Consider the following 15,936-nt stretch of genomic DNA (forward strand, 5'->3'; position numbering starts at 1 on the left):
AGCAGCTCTAACATAGCACCACACACAGGTTATACTGGCTGCCTGGTCATTGTACTACAGCTTGGCTGCTCCCCCAATCTCTGACTTGCTATGGCTGGCTTGTGTATGCTGCAAGTAGTGTCTGTACACAAGGCTGCTGGCTTCACTGATGCCACTCACCGCTGTGTGGACTATATCCTCATCAGTCCTTCCTCACTTTATGGCCACTACAGCATCCATGCTGCCAATTATAGTTACGGCCCTGTATGGCTTTACTCTATTACTGACTCCTGCCGATGCCGAAAAGACCACCCTCATGACAGGTATTGCTCCCTTGATGCCCTGCTCTGGCTGTCACTCACTCACAGTGCCCGTCTTTGCTCTAGTTACAGCACAGCTCGTTTACCAGCAGTGCAGGTAGCTCCTAGGATCAGTGGTGTAGCTAGGTTCCACGGTGCCCAGAGCAAGGGCATTTTTTTGCGCCCCCCCCTGTATAATAAAAGGAAACCACAGGCTGCTCCCCTGTATAATAATAATAATAGGACACCACCCCCGGCTGCTGCAATAGTGAGCTGGGAGCAAAGGATGAAGCCACAGCCCACTATCCTACCCTCCACACGATGTCCAGCCTCCAGCCGCTCACCCCTTGACCCCTGGATAGGGACTTTGGTGCCAGGGATGCGGCGCCATGATGTTGATGCCCGCTGTGCTCGGCATCAGTCATCACATCTCGTATACGCCGGTTTGGGATGCCGGAGGCAGGGATGCGGCACCATAACGTTGATGACATTGTGACATCATGGCGCCGCATCCCTGCCTCCGGCGTCCCAAACCGGCGCATGCGCAGTGAAAGCATTCGCCGGGTTTTAACTTTCCCCACTGACTTGATGCCGGGCACAGCGGGGATTGGGGGAGCAGGGCGGGGGTTAAAGGAGGCAGATGTACTGCACTCACCTAGTGGGTGTGTTTTTAGGCGCTGCTTAGTGTGTCCCGACCCCCTGTTGGTCATAAGTGCAAAGAGAAGGGTGGGCTCAAGCGCTGCCTCTGTAATGGTCTGCTGTACTAGAAATAAATGCAGGATGGTTGGGTGAGCTGATTGTGGTTCTCTATATATGCAAGAATGAGTGAGAGGTGGATGAAGTAAATGCAAGGGTGTTTATTGATGAAAATTTATGAACAACTTCCAAATATAAATGTTTTTGCTCATGTGTGCCCTTGTGCTTACACCTGCTAAGAGCCCCTCAGGGAATGAGGGCATCAGGGGACCCCTTTATACCATAAGCCCAGATGGGGTTTATGTCCCTTAGCAAGTGTGTGTGTGGTAATGTCCCAGGGCTGAGTCCGTAATGTCTTGCACAAGTCTGCATATGATAGGGTTTAAGCAGGAAGCGGCGTCCCGCTAACCTGCTTCTTACCCTGTCAGCAATGAGGAGATTAAAATCACTGGCTCGGCACCTTGTTGTTTGCCCGCCTGCACTGTGCAGTCTCTCAGGGAGTTCCTCCTCCCTTCTCGTCTCATGATGCTCCGTGTGCTGTGTGCCGGGAGGCGCTGCAGCCGCAGCGTCCCATGTCCTGCTATGCACGGCCGCCCGGCTCCACCTGTAGTGTCCGGATCGCGGCTTCCGGGTATCAGCTCTCGTGAGAGCAACAATGATGCCTGGCGCCGCGCCAACAATGATGCCTGGTGCTAGCAGGGCAGGGGAGCCGGCGGCAGAGCTCCGGCACCAGGTGACATGTCGGCGCCCGGAGCTGGTGCTCCGCCGGCTCCGCCCTAGCTACGCCTCTGCCTAGGATGTCAGTACTGTCCGGGGTAATGGCGGGTTTTTTCTAACTGTCAATATGAGATGCTTTCATACTCTTCCCTAGGACTGTCATGTGACTGGCGTCATGTGACTCCCTTGTCACGAAGCATAAGGTGGCTCTGGAAGTTTCCACAAGTGTCCCTTCAGTCTCTTGCCAGCCATGTGTTAATACATGAAATACATTAAAATGTGTAAACATATGCAATTATCTAAGTATATACATCATACATTAATTATGTTCCATCAATAAAAATGACATATATACATATATATAAAAATACCTTCTCATGAACTACAGATTAACTTTTAAATCCTAGCCTGTGCCTATGGAAATATGTACTTATAGACAAATGTTTTTTCACAGATATTACTATATTTTCAGCAATGTATGCCTATCTGCTATCATCTCTTACAATTATATGCCTATTCAGAGCACTGATTTTAGTTTGTAAATAGGGCGCTACATATAGCATAACATAAGATTGGGTACCTCGGTGTGCTAGACTCCTTTCTAGATTGTAGACTCTCATGAACTGAGCCCTTATTACCTTACATCTCATGCCTGCCCTATCTTGGATACCCTGTTTATACAGAAATCTTAATTAAGTTATGATATTCTGCTACATTCAACTTCCACATACAGAATCTGTACTTGCTTTGCGATATTCATCACTGTTCCTATGCAACTCATACTTATATTTGTAAGACACATGTTGCTACTATGTGTAATTTGTACTGTATCAGTATGTAGACTGCCCTGACTCGTCTCACCCTCCCTTTACCAACAGTTATGGCCCTTTTATTCATGGCCACAACCCTTTATTCCCATGACCACACACCCCTGTACTGGTTTTTACCTGGGATCTGTTGAAGGGTATGGTAGTGGTCTATTGTAATGCCATACTGTGCACTGTAGTAGTATGTGCTGCACATACTTTTTGTACTAGCTGCACATCGTATCGGATCGCAGTGCATGCACAAGGCATGTGATCCGATACGATGTGTACTTTAAAAGTACATAACGGAGTCGCCAAACGGAGCGTGTATGGGCTCCTTGAGATTCATTTTATAGAATAAGTGATTCAATCTACAGAATAGTATAAAGCTGAAGGCTGTGCACTCACTAGAGTGTACCGCCTGAGAATGAATGACAATGAGGACTTACTTGTCCTGGCTTCTGTAGTAAACATTGTACAATGTGAAAAACATGCGCCACGTCATTATCTTCCAGCTTATCTCTTAGATGTTGCTCCAGCAGCTGCCAATGCATTGCACCTAAAGCAAAGGTTACAATAATTCTGGTACCACTACAAAATACAAAATATACAGCATACAGAACCATGGAGAGTGATAAAGTGAAGAGACATAAAGTACCAGCCAATGAGCTCCGGTCATTTTACAACTATAGCCTGTAACAAGGCAGTTAGGAGCAGATTGACTGGTACGTTCTCTTTCCATTTTTATCTCTCTCCAAGACTTAATACATGTCCCCCAGAGCATGTTAGAAAATGGTTTAGACCAAGGATAGGACACTTGTGGCACTGCAGATGCTGTCAAAATACTTACATCAGCATCTACTGCCATAGTTTTCCCATTCCCTAACACGGGGCCTGATTAAAGGTTCCAGGTGCCCTAGGCCAGTGATGGCTAACCTTGACACTATAGATTTTGTTGAACTACACATCCAAGCATGCACTGCATCAGTTTTAACATGGCCAAATAGTAAAACTGTAGCAGGGCATGCTGGGATGTGTAGTTCAACAACAGCTGGGGTGTCAAGGTTAGCTATCACTGCCCTAGGCTAATACACATGTAGCTCCCCTTGTAATGGGGCTAGCTCAGGGACTCACCATTCATACTGCCCATATGCAGGTAACAAAGGTTATACAGCTGACATGTAGGGCCAAATGTAATAGGGTGTGAGTTTCAGAAAGTAAGAGATTTTGGGAGTTTACCCATTTTTTTTAAATGTGGCAATCTTTTACACGGCAAAATCAAAACTGGTTTTCAGTGTAAATGATTGCCGCTTTAATAAAATGGGACTAATTTCCCAAAATCTTTCTGAAACTCACATCTTATTTCATTTGGCCTGTAGGATCTAATGCTTGTGGCATGTGAAGGAGGCTTTGGCTTCAAGCTGACCAGCTGGCGCTGTAGCACAACGTACATAAAGTAATGGTTCCATCCGTAAGTTACATTGGCACAGCCATCTGGCAGTCACCTTAAGAACATCACCACCCACAGTACATCGGGACGGGTGATAGCTAACAAGTGTGGAATAAATTAGGCGTTAAATGTATTCTTCGGCTGTCAGTAGAGGAGACTCTCTGTGGCCTTTTCAGGGGGCAGAGTTTACCGACAATGAGCCCACCCCCACTAAGCCCCACCTCCATTCCAGGAAATCCCACGATTCATGGCTCTCTGGTAAGGGGGTAGTACTAAATGATGCTATTTGCGTCATTTTAGCCCCACCCCCTCCCAAAACAACACAAACTGCACCATATCGCCAAGAAAATTCACGGCCCTTCCAGACATTTCAGGAGAGTTGGTTATCGATGAGGCAAATAACATCATTGATGACCACCACACAGATACAGATAAGCTTGGAGAACATTTAAATCTGGCAAATATCCACTAAGGTAAATTAACCCTAAAAGGCACTTTCTGTTCCAACTGTATACTCAGACTGCATTCAATGGAGGTCGCATGCAAGATACAGTAGGCCATCTTCTGTTCCTGAGTGAGGGAGCAATATATGCCCGGTTTCCCCACTCACTACTGACCATATTATACAGTATATAGAACATTCATTTAACCTTTCATCTGTACAATGGCAAACATCAATTTTCATTGTATGAAATAAACCTTAGAAGACTAAAGTTAGTGCACTATGTATGACACACAACAGATGACGTGTTCACATGTGGTACCTGAGTAGATGAAGTGGAGAATGTCAGATAAACATGTATGGAAGTGGGAGTCTTTAACAATGACTCTTACTGGAGAGTTCCGTGAGGTTACTGCGGGTTCCGGGCACACAAAGAACAGGGTGCGCGCTGTTCTGCGTATACTGGAGTTACAGCTCTCCCTGGTAGGCATCACACCAAACAGCAGCATAAAGGCGGAGCTCATGCTGCACAGCACCACTCTGTGTGCGCTGGAGAGCGGATGCATGTCAGCGGTACAGAAGATCACATCCACACACTGGCCCCGAACCAGCAAGTCTTGTATATCAGTAATATAACGCGAGGGCTCATCCTTCAAAACAGGCATCTTCTCTGTCAAAATATTTAATTCATCTCATAAATCATTATATTACATGGTTATATAATGCATGCATGATTTACTACAGAATAAATACTGTATATGTGCCAGTACAATAATATTACTGGTCAATACAGGAACCTAAAGACCTTCAGAGCTATGCTACAGAGATGTTGTACTGTGAGCAAATAAAGTAAGGGCACCAATAAGTTGCATATAGCCGACTAACAAATAGTCACCTGGCCTAGCACTAAAGGGACACCGCCTACTCAGAAGTGATAGATCGGTTGCTTACAGGGCAAACAGTACAGCACCAAAGTGATTCTCAGTTTTGTTATATAATAATATATGGTACTTCCTCATCTTTGCGGCCACCGCTACACCAGTTACGAAAGGATTTACATTGTTCGCTCCCCGCGCTTCGGGCTCGGTGGCTCGCCACAACTTTACTAAAGGTTATAGATGGAGGTGTGGACCCAGGGTGGTGGTGCGCAAAGATTCCGTACAGTATGTAAGTTCCATAGCATAAGCGGTGGCCGCAAAGTTGAGGAAGTACCTAATTATATATATAGATATATACTTGTTGCAGGGCCGGGTACAACCTCCAAATTCAGGTGCTTGTCGGGTGCCTTCGTCTTTACCATAATACAGACTTCTTTCCAATTAATGCGGCACTCCAGACCAATTTCAAATTGCAGAATTTAATTGAGACAATCAGCAACGTTTTAATACGTAAGTATTTTCATCAGTCTCAAAATGCAGAATTTTATTGAGATAATCAGCAACGTTTCAATACGTAAGTATTTTCATACATATACAAACATATGCACACATATATACACACACCCACACTTTAGAATATATAGTTGTTGATGAACTCCTGAATTAAAACTAAAACAAAAAAGAAAACAAATAACAAATGTATGCTGATGAAAGCTAGAGGGCGCTAGAGACAATAGAATGGTATAGCTCTCTAACTATTCCCGGATCATTAAATACATTGGAGGGTTTCTTTCTTAATTTTTTTTTTTTTCAAGTGATGTGAAACTACTAGGGGTCCATTTACCAAAGATTCAAAAAATGTAAAGAGATGATGTTGCCAATAGCAACCGATCAGAATCTGTCAATCATTTTACATAATAGAGAAACGATAGACAGAATCTAATTGGTTGCTAAGGGCAACATTTTATTTTTTTAGAAGCTTTAGTAAATTTACTTTTTTTTCGCATTAACTGCTGCAGAAGACCTTTGGTTTACTGTAAAAAACAAAACAAAAAAAAAACATGGTGGTTCCCGGTTTCCAAGCTTTCTTGACCAGGGCGCCCTAGAATATCAGCTATTCATCAAGGCACCCCTAGTCAAAATGTTTCTTATGGATAAATGAAAAACATGGTAAATTGTGCTTAACTGTTACCCTCAGGTTCACTTATGTGGTGGGGAACATAGCTGTGGTTCTAATTGTCCATACACATAACTCCCAACTGTCCCGCTAAACGCGAGAACGTCCCGATTTTTGGGTACGTTCCCGCGTCCCTCCCGTGGCCGGCAGTGTCCCGCTGCGGGGGGGGGAGTTGGGAGCCCCCCCCATCTCACAGAATAGACGCTGTGGTGCGCATGCGCACAGCGTCTATTCGCGGCCGAAAACGAGGGCGCTGCCTAATTTGCATAAGCCGCGCCCTCATTTGCATACGCCACGTCCCCTTTTCAGGGCTCTAGTGTCCCTATTCTTATCTTCAGAAAGTTGGGAGGTAGGCATACATTTTATGATTGGCAGCCACCGGCACTGGTTTTGCCGATCACTTTAAGCATACAGTATATAATTTGTTTTGGTTGACAGACCCCCAACACAAGGCACCCTTGCAAACATCCCGGGGCACCTCAGTTTGGGAAACACTGTCCTAATCACAGTTAAGGGCTAAGCACACTGGATGACTTTGAGCTGAAAGCAGCTCTGTTATGTTGTTTGATCTGAAAGCCGCCCTATGTGTACAGACCAGTTGTGAGCGCTGATGTGCTCTCCCGCATCATCGCTGGCAGCTGCTGTTCGTCTGCTGGTTTTGGCAGCAGACTGAATGGCTTTCCATATCGTCCTGCTATAGAAAGCCGTTCACCCCTGAGAAAAAACACACTGTGTGATTTTCAGGCCAGTGATTTTCCAATCATCGCTGTCCATACATGATGCGAACAAATCGCCCAGTGTGTATGGACCATTATTATGCTAGCCTCCTGCATCATTCATCTTTACCAATGATATAACCCACCCCAAGTAGTACACAGACAACTTCTTTGCTTCCCTACATCTCAGCTGTATTGTGCACTGAAGCATGGCGAGCGCAGCAAGCCATGCGAGGGGGCGTGGTACACTTATTACGGTGTACATGTCGACAGTCACAAAAATGTGAAAAACTCATGTCAACCTTATTCATGTCTACCTGAAGCTTGTGTCAACCTTGTGTCAATGTCAAACTAGGGTATAACAGTGGGAATGGAGTGGTGCGCTATCAATAGCCGCTGGCACTGGGTGTATGTCGACCATTCTTAGGTGCCCACCTAGTCACTGTCAACCATTAGTGGTCTACCTAGACATGGTCTACTATCTGTAGACGGAGTAGGTGTGACAAAGAATATGGGCGCCAACGGATTTGACAATTAACAAGGTTTAATTTGACATGCAGAACATTGGATATAAAAACATTAAAATGATATGATAAAAGATCTTCTTACCCCTAAGGGTATTTGGAGCCAGCAAGGATGGAATAAGTCAGAATGCAGTCCGCAATGTGCACCCTGCTTGTGGCTCCAAATACCTATGCACTGGGGATGAGTCCTGGGTCAAGTTTGTGGAATACCAGCCACTGCCGACGCGTTTCGAGCATCTGAGTGCTCTTCTTCCTGGACAGCGACGGTTCAGCTGTCCAATCGTGTATCACACAGCAGCCTGCCCTGCAGCACAGTGAATGGCTAGGCAAGCAGGCTGCAGAGCAAAAGGAAGCGGGATCCCGGCATCAGCGTGACAGCGTGTGGAGGGAGGAGGGAGACTCTCTCAGTGAGACAGGTGTAAGGCTCTCAACCGTCTTGTCTATAAAGCCTGTCTGTCCCATCAACAAGTGTCTCCCCCTCTCGCACTCCAACCCACGCAGCCGGCGTTTGTGGCCCCCATCCCCCCTTGTGCTCCCACACTCCCACCGATGTCTGGCTGCTCCAGCGCTCCGCCCGACATCTATGCCCTCACCCAGAGGTCAGGTCACCCCATATGTACAGGGCTTTAAACTTGGAGAGAGATAAAAGTGCCACCCAATCAGATCCTAAAGGCTATGTTACAGGTAGTGTTTATAAAAGGACAGTTGGTTAGTAGTTTGAGTCATAGGGTCGACAGCACTGAGGTAGACATGCCTTGGGTCGACATGAGCCAAGATCGACACATGGAAAGTGGACATAGGTTTATGTCGACATGTCATTAGGCCGACAAGGGCTAGGTCAGCAGTCAAAAGGTCGACATGGAGTTTGTCTTTTCTTTTTATTACCTGAATGCCGACATGGACACCGTATCGGAGCACTATGTCCCCTCGCATGGCTTGCTGTGCTCGCCATGCTTCAGGCACGGTGCCCAGCTGCATTTGCCACACTATTTTATTCTCCCACCATGCCCTGGTGAATGGTAGGAAATTCCACCTGTCAGAAAAAGTTGGCTCAAAATAAGTGAAAAAACCCATGTCGACCTTTTGCCTGTCGACCTAGCCCATGTAGACCAAATGCTTGTGTCGGTGCAACGCTATGTCGACCTAAGCCCATGTCAACCCAATGCATGTCGACCTAACGACCATATACCAGTACCTTACTTTTCTCTCTGAGCTACCAAAATATCCAGTGACCGAATAAACAGGAAATACGTTTCAAAATGGTCATATAGTACTTATAATTACCTGGTTGTCCTAGTTTGGGCGGCTTAACCTTGAGGACTTGATTCTTGTTCCTTACACTTGCAGCCGACCTCTGGTTCATTGTCTGAAGTATGAAATATTCTAACTACAGATAAAATAAGAGCATAAAAGTAATCCTTATCACCACCTTTGTCATGGTTTCAGGCCTATTGTACTTCAAAAAAATAGGAAACAGGAACTCTATTTCTGTAAATAATTTTTTTTGTGTAGCTGATTTGATATATGTGCAATCAGAGCAGAGCACCTGAATACATCAGCACATATGTCATGCCTGTCATGCTAAATAACAAGCATTCTAGTTAATCATAGAATCAAGTGTAAAAGTGACAAACAATCGTCACTTTTTCTTTACATTAAACACACAGGATACTGATAATGTAATATAGTACATTAGTCACAGAGTTCACCTCACAGTAGACCTACTAAACAGTCCTGCCAAAAAGGGTCTGTAGCAGTAGCATATTTATAATGGGTGCAATGCGCACAATGCACAAGAGTTCCCAGGAAGGCCCACACCGCACATGCTGAACACATTTTTTAAATACTTACCCTCCGGAATCCAGAGACAGAAGCAGCAGTGCTGTAGATATCACCAGAAAATGTCTGCCATGCCATTTTTTCTGCAATCTGCGAATGCGCAGTGGTGTCTGAGCGCTTTACACGAAGGACTTGAATTCATCACATCTGCTTGAACCAGCTCTTTTTCCACATCAAGGGACTTTGGGCCTTATTCTACTTCACTCTTAGAGGCAAATTCCTTCTGAAATGGACAAAACCATGTGCACTGCAGGTGGGGCAGATGTTACATGTGCAGAGAGAGTTAGATTTGGGTGGGGTTTTTCTTCAAAATGAGATCTATATTGCAGTGTAAAAATAAAGCAATCAGTATTTTCCCTGCACAGAAACAACATAACTCACCCAAATCTAATTATATCTGCAACTGTTACATCTGCCCCCCTGCAGTGCACTTGGTTTTGTCCATCTGAGAAGGAATATGCCAAAAAGAGTGAACTAGAATAAGGCCCTTTGTGTTTTGGCCCGCTTGCATACTGGATTGCACCCTGTGTCTCTAACTTTAGACCGGCTTCCACTCTTCCGCATAATTGAGAGGACTCTGCTGGCTCAAATTGGAGCTTACATCCAACTCCTCCAGCGGCATTTACTTATTTTACTGGACCAGAAGAGACAGCTGTGACGTATATATATGATCAGTGACACTATACCACCTAATGTGGGGGCCTTTTAAAAGTGTGTGATGAACTGAGCAATATAGGAACGAGCAGCTTGCATTTATCCTCTATATGTCCCATTTACTAATTTGATTTTATCAATAATGTTTATTTGTATGTTATGTTTTAACTCACTATATCATGCATAATAAATATACATAATCTTATGCCCCTTTCCCACTGCAGCTAAAAAACGGTAAATTGCCGAATTTTCAGCGCAATTTGCCGTTTTAAGGCTGCAGTGGGAAAGTGCCAGAGTTGAAATACCGTTTAAAGCTAAATGGTATTTCAACCCGTTTTTAAAGCAGAGCCCTACACGTTAAAATAACGTTTAAGAGGCAGTGGGAATACCTCCTAAACGTTATTTATCAATAATGTTTATTTGTATGTTATGTTTTAACTCACTATATCATGCATAATAAATATACATAATCTTATGCCCCTTTCCCACTGCAGCTAAAAAACGGTAAATTGCCGAATTTTAGCCTCCAGGCAGTCCCAGTGCCTGATGAGACCTAGTAGTTCTCACTTTGTGCATGTGTAATTAGTGCACGTGCATAATAAAGAGCCGCTCATTACATATGCGCATATGTAATGAGCGGCTCATTAGTATGCACATGCACTCATTACATATGCGCAAAGTGAGAACTACTAGTTCTCATCAGGCACTGGGACTGCCTGTACCCTGCATGGACCCCCGCTGCCTCCCCACTGCCCTGCATCTCCGTGCAGGTAAGTACGAGGGGAGGGGAGGTGGGGGCACAGGGCAGGTACAGGGGGTTAGGCACTCTTTACACTTGGGGGGGGGGAGGGATTAGGCACTCTTTACACTGGGGGAGGGGGTTTAGGCACTCTACATTTTACAGGGTTCACTGCAATGGGAATGGTACTTAAATGGTATTTAAAACGGTAATCTGCTGCAGTGGGAATGCTAATACCGTTTTAAATACCATTTAAGATTACCAGTACTTTAAACTGGTCTGCAGTGGGAAAGCAGCATTAAATATGAACTGTTATCAACAGCGCTACTTCTGTTTCTATTTCTTCATGCATGTCGACTTTCAGTCATGTTGTCCTTCAGTCATGTTGACCTAATGCTTGTCTATCTATCTGTCTATGATCCATATCCCAAAGGTACTTCACCAATAGTTTTTTTGCTTGCTGGTCTCTAAAATAATCTCCATGTATATGGGGAAATTAGAAAATGATCATTACAGGCAAGACTAGTTTCATTGGACTACTAGTGAAGTTTCCATCCTTAGAGAAATACACTCTGATATAAAGGTCATTATATTGTTTTGTTTAACACCTAAGGGTGTTGCATGATCTGACTCTACAGGGTAGCACTGGGTGGGTGCTACACAATCTTCTTATTGAGAATGTGATTATTTGTGTTTGAGCTAGGCACCATTTACCTTTGTGCCATCACCAGTACAAATACCCAAAAATATGCCCCATCTAAGTAAAGCGTTGCACAGCCCTATCTTAAACTCCATAGTCACTGTAGATTTTTTTTTTCTGAAAGAATGTTCCACAATTAAATCCAGTTATCCTTTTATTGAAATCTTATGAGTCCTACTGCGTAATTAGGATATGTTATATTGTAACATACAAGTACAACTAATGCAATTACCACTTCTAATTCAAGCAGAAACATAAACACATGGACTAGATGGACAAACACTACTAAACAACTCAAAAACACATGAAAATAATCTAGTGTGTTCACAGTTATGATGTTCTAGAATAGAGCACTGGGAAATATATACGGAGGGTAGACCGCTTATATATTGTGGCGTGCGGCATGGAAGGAGCAATGGTGAGAACACAGTTCCTTTAAGAAATTATTTACAGATGCTGAAATGCTTTAACGTAGGTGTTCTGGAAGTAAATGATTCAATCAGTGTTGGCATAAGTGTCCTAGTGCTATCTGATAGGTGAGTAAAGTGTGGGGACAGAGAGGGTACAGTGCTGTAGGGCAGAGTCCAGTGCTGTAGGAACAGTTCTAGTAAGTTTTATTTATATAGTGGCACGGTCTCCAACAGGACTTAAGGTGCATTATAAAGCAAATTATGAAGCGTAAGGGAAGAGGTGTAAGAAGGAGGTGCTGATTAATATGCCTTTTCCACCAAACTTTGAACCTGGTTTATTGCTAGGGTTTGGTGGGAAAAGTTTAGATAATAATTACCCTGCTCGCATCTCTTAGGAATCAGAACTTTATAGCTAATAAGTAATGCCTCGGTACAAGCTAAAAGTTAAGCTGGGTACACATATATACAACCGTCGGGCTGTTCTTCCGTTCTGGGTCGAACGGCTGTTCGGTTGTATAGGTGTGTACGCTGTCCCGATTCCTTCTGTACAATCGATAAACGGACAAAAACGGTCTTGTCTGTCCATTCTCGGTCGGTCGAAGGTTCAGTGCCGTTTAATAGTCATCCGACCGGCCGGGCCCATATCGGAACAAAAGTGCAGTGTGTACGCACGTTTCGATCAATATGTTTTACCGGTACACCGTACCACCCCGTACCGCCATACTTACAGCCCTGCCTACAGCAAAGCCTGTAAACAAGAAGCGTTCACCTCCAGGGGCCAGACATACGGCAAACTGCTATATAGACAGGGTACGCATCTAATTAGTCAGCCGGCAGGTGACTAGGGCAAACTGCTATATATACAGAATAAAATGTAGCCTTTAGTTAAATGTACTTAAAACTGCGAAATATTAAAAAAACATACAAATATTGACAAACAAAGTTAGGCAAGTACGTGTTTAAAAACAGCACGTGCGGGGCTCCCATGTCTACTTAATGGTCTCTATGTTTTTTTCATCTGCAGCGTTTAAATGATGCTCTGTCATAAATATAGATTCCCCAGGAATGGTTCTCTAATGAGTCTTAAATAAACACTGTTATCACTGCTTGTCTGGCCCCGCAGTTAAAGTAGTGTTCCCGCTAGGCTGTTTTAGCGGGGCGCTGCGCCCTGCCCGATTTTTTTTTTTTTTTTTCATAATAGATTTTTATTAGGTCAAGTAGTTAATTCTTACACGGATTTGGTACAAACAGCATAAGGCCATCTAACATATTGTTTATACATAACAAATCACAAACACATATGGCTGATGATATTTTTAGGAAATAAAGACGTTTAAACCTGCGCGGAGGTTTGACCTGAGATTACTTAAGAAATTAGGATAGGAAGAGAAAGATAGCAGAAAGACTGGGATGTAGAGGGGGCAAGAAGGTGAACAAGACACGGACAGTTTTTGCAGAGACACATTAGGGAGAGAGAGACATGGGGGGTGGGGGGTTGTACATGCAGCAGTATGTAAAAGGTAACTGATATTCAAGTATTGGCCGTTATTCTTGCGAATGCGGGGGAGATGTCAAGGTGTTTCTGTCCCATATATCTATTCTGGTAAGGGTGAGGCCCTGCGCTTCTCTAAATTCTGCCCATTTGAGCCATTTCAAGTGGATCGATGCCCTCGATGAGGAGTACTTAGCGTTCGTAGTCTCGTATAGAAAGTGGTTATGTACCTTGCTAACCACCTGGTCAACCAGGGGCACCCCCACCGACTTCCACAGACGACCAATGACTGCCTTGGCGGCTATCAGGATGTGCCGCAGAATATATAGGTCACCCCCTGAAAGTGTTTCGGAATAGTGGAGAAGGGCCAACACTGGGGCCAGTTGGACCTGAAGTCTAAGGACTTCGTTAGCCAGCGAGGACACCTCCGACCAGAAGGGGGCCAGCAAGGGGCACTGCCAAAATACATGAAGCAATGTGCCCACACCGCCACACTTCCTCCAGCAAAGGGGTGAGACATTTGGCCAAATGGCATGTAGTCTAGTCGGGGTGAAGTATGATCTATGACAGATTTTAAGAAACATTTCTGTATGTTGGATGCACTTAGACAATTTAAATCCTGAGTGGAAAATCGTGTCCCAAACCTCCTCATCGAGGGAAATATTGAGGTATGTCTCCCACTTGATCTGGGCCGGTAGCTTCCCTTTTTTTGTTACAGAGATAAGATAGTTGTACCATCGTGAGATACCCCCTTTTTGCGATTTGCTGTTTATTCTGGAGGTGAGGACTTTGGGAGCAGGCGCCATGGGTGCCGGGCCTTCCCTGTTAGCCGCTAGCCAGTGGCGGATTTGAAGGTATTTGTAGAACTCACTTTTTGGCAGGCCGAACTTCGCTTGGAGGTCGGAAAACTGCTGTAAAGAGTCCCCTTGTATTAGTTGGCCCAAGGTGGAAATCCCTGCGGTGTTCCACGGGTTCAAATTTAGGTTGGGGATGAGTTTAGAAATGGCTTCCAGAGAGATCGCCACATTAGGCAGGCTTAGCCCACCCTCCCTGGCGAGTGCCCCATGCCACACCTCCAGTGTAGCCTTTGTTGCTGAGCATATCTCTGACTTTTTCTGGATAGCCCGCTGGGGGACCCATAGTAGGTCCATCAACGGGATGTTAGAAGCTAAAGAGCGTTCCACCACCACCCACGGTTTAGAGGATCCGGAGTCGCCCCAATCCCCGATCTGGCTCAATAGACACGCGGCCTGATACACTTCCACATCCGGGTACCCACCCCCCCCTAGAGCCTTTGGCAGGGCCAAATATTTCTTAGCTACCCGGGGGCGTGATCCCTTCCAAATGTATTTCGTAAAGATGGCATTGATTTTGCACATCAAAGACCTGGGAGGTTTTCTGGGAATTGTCCGAAATAGATAGAGGAGTTTCGGGAGAAGGACCATTTTAGATGCTGCCAATCTGGCCATCCACGAAATTTCGTGCATGGACCATTCCGTTGTTAGTTTTTGGAATGCAACAATCAGCGGCAGGTAATTACACTCCATCAAGTGAGTTTCCCGAGATATTAACACTCCCAGGTATTTAATAGCCCTTCCCTGCCAAGCGTAGCGATATTGGTCTTTCAAACGAGCCAGCTCTGTCTCGGGAATGTTTAGAGGGAGGGCCTCTGTCTTGGTGGTGTTAAGCTTATAGTATGAAATTGCGGAGTACGCATCTAAGATCTCATGCAGCGCGGGCAGGGATGTGTTTAGCTTTTGGAGGCAAAGGAGGACGTCGTCCGCGAATAAACAGATTTTGTGTAGGATTCTCCCTATGACTGGTCCTTCTATTCGGCTGTCCGACCTGATCTTCTCTGCAAGTGGCTCTATAGCTAAGACGAATATTAAAGGGGATAGGGGGCACCCCTGTCTAGTGCCGTTTGTTATCTGGAAGCTACTAGAGATGGTTCCGTTCACAAACACTCTCGCAGATGGGTGTGAGTAGAGAGCAAGTATCGAATCTAACATTCTCCCTTGAATTCCAAAACGGACTAGTACCTCCCTCAGGTATCCCCAATGCAACCTGTCGAAAGCCTTTTCGGCATCTAGTGAAAGCAGTAATAGCGGGGACTGGGCACGCTCACATACATCAACTACATTTAATACTCTCCGAGTATTGTCCGGAGCCTGCCTGCCCGGAACGAAACCAACCTGGTCAATCTTTACCAAGGAGGGGAGTAATGGGGCCAGCCTGTTGGCGATTACTTTTGCATACAGTTTCAAATCAGTATTTAATAGGGCGATGGGTCTGTAGTTCTGGACCGCCGTAGTGGGCTTCCCAGGTTTGGGGATCGTGATTATCCTAGCCTCAAGCATCTCGCCGGGGAATTCCCCGGATTGAGAGGCTTTGTTGAAAACTTGCAGTAGGATCGGACCT

The 15,936-nt window shown here is 45.0% G+C and overlaps 1 protein-coding gene across 7 annotated transcripts in view; it reads right to left on the reverse strand.

Moving 5' to 3' along the window:
* RHOBTB3 (Rho related BTB domain containing 3) overlaps positions 1-15,936 on the reverse strand; it is an 82,474-nt gene that overhangs the window by 34,862 nt on the left and 31,676 nt on the right. For 3 of the 7 annotated variants that reach the window (XR_014449701.1, XR_014449689.1, XM_083151759.1), the window contains 3 exons: positions 8,969-9,071; positions 4,712-5,059; positions 2,947-3,056 (listed from right to left, as the gene is read on the reverse strand). The exons of 1 other annotated variant lie outside the window; for it this stretch is intronic. Coding sequence is in view for 1 of the 6 variants with exons in the window: in XM_083151759.1 (XP_083007885.1) it covers positions 2,947-3,056; positions 4,712-5,059; positions 8,969-9,071 (561 nt within the window). In the remaining 5 variants the exon portion in view is untranslated. Of the gene's footprint in view, positions 1-2,946; positions 3,057-4,711; positions 5,060-8,968; positions 9,072-15,936 lie in introns of those variants that run through there. 3 more of the 7 variants (XR_014449713.1, XR_014449695.1, XR_014449719.1) reach the window with 3 other exon arrangements.

Source organism: Crinia signifera, chromosome 1, assembly GCF_055691185.1.
Source record: "Crinia signifera chromosome 1, ASM5569118v1, whole genome shotgun sequence".
In the NCBI taxonomy this organism is placed as follows: Eukaryota; Metazoa; Chordata; class Amphibia; order Anura; family Myobatrachidae; genus Crinia; species Crinia signifera.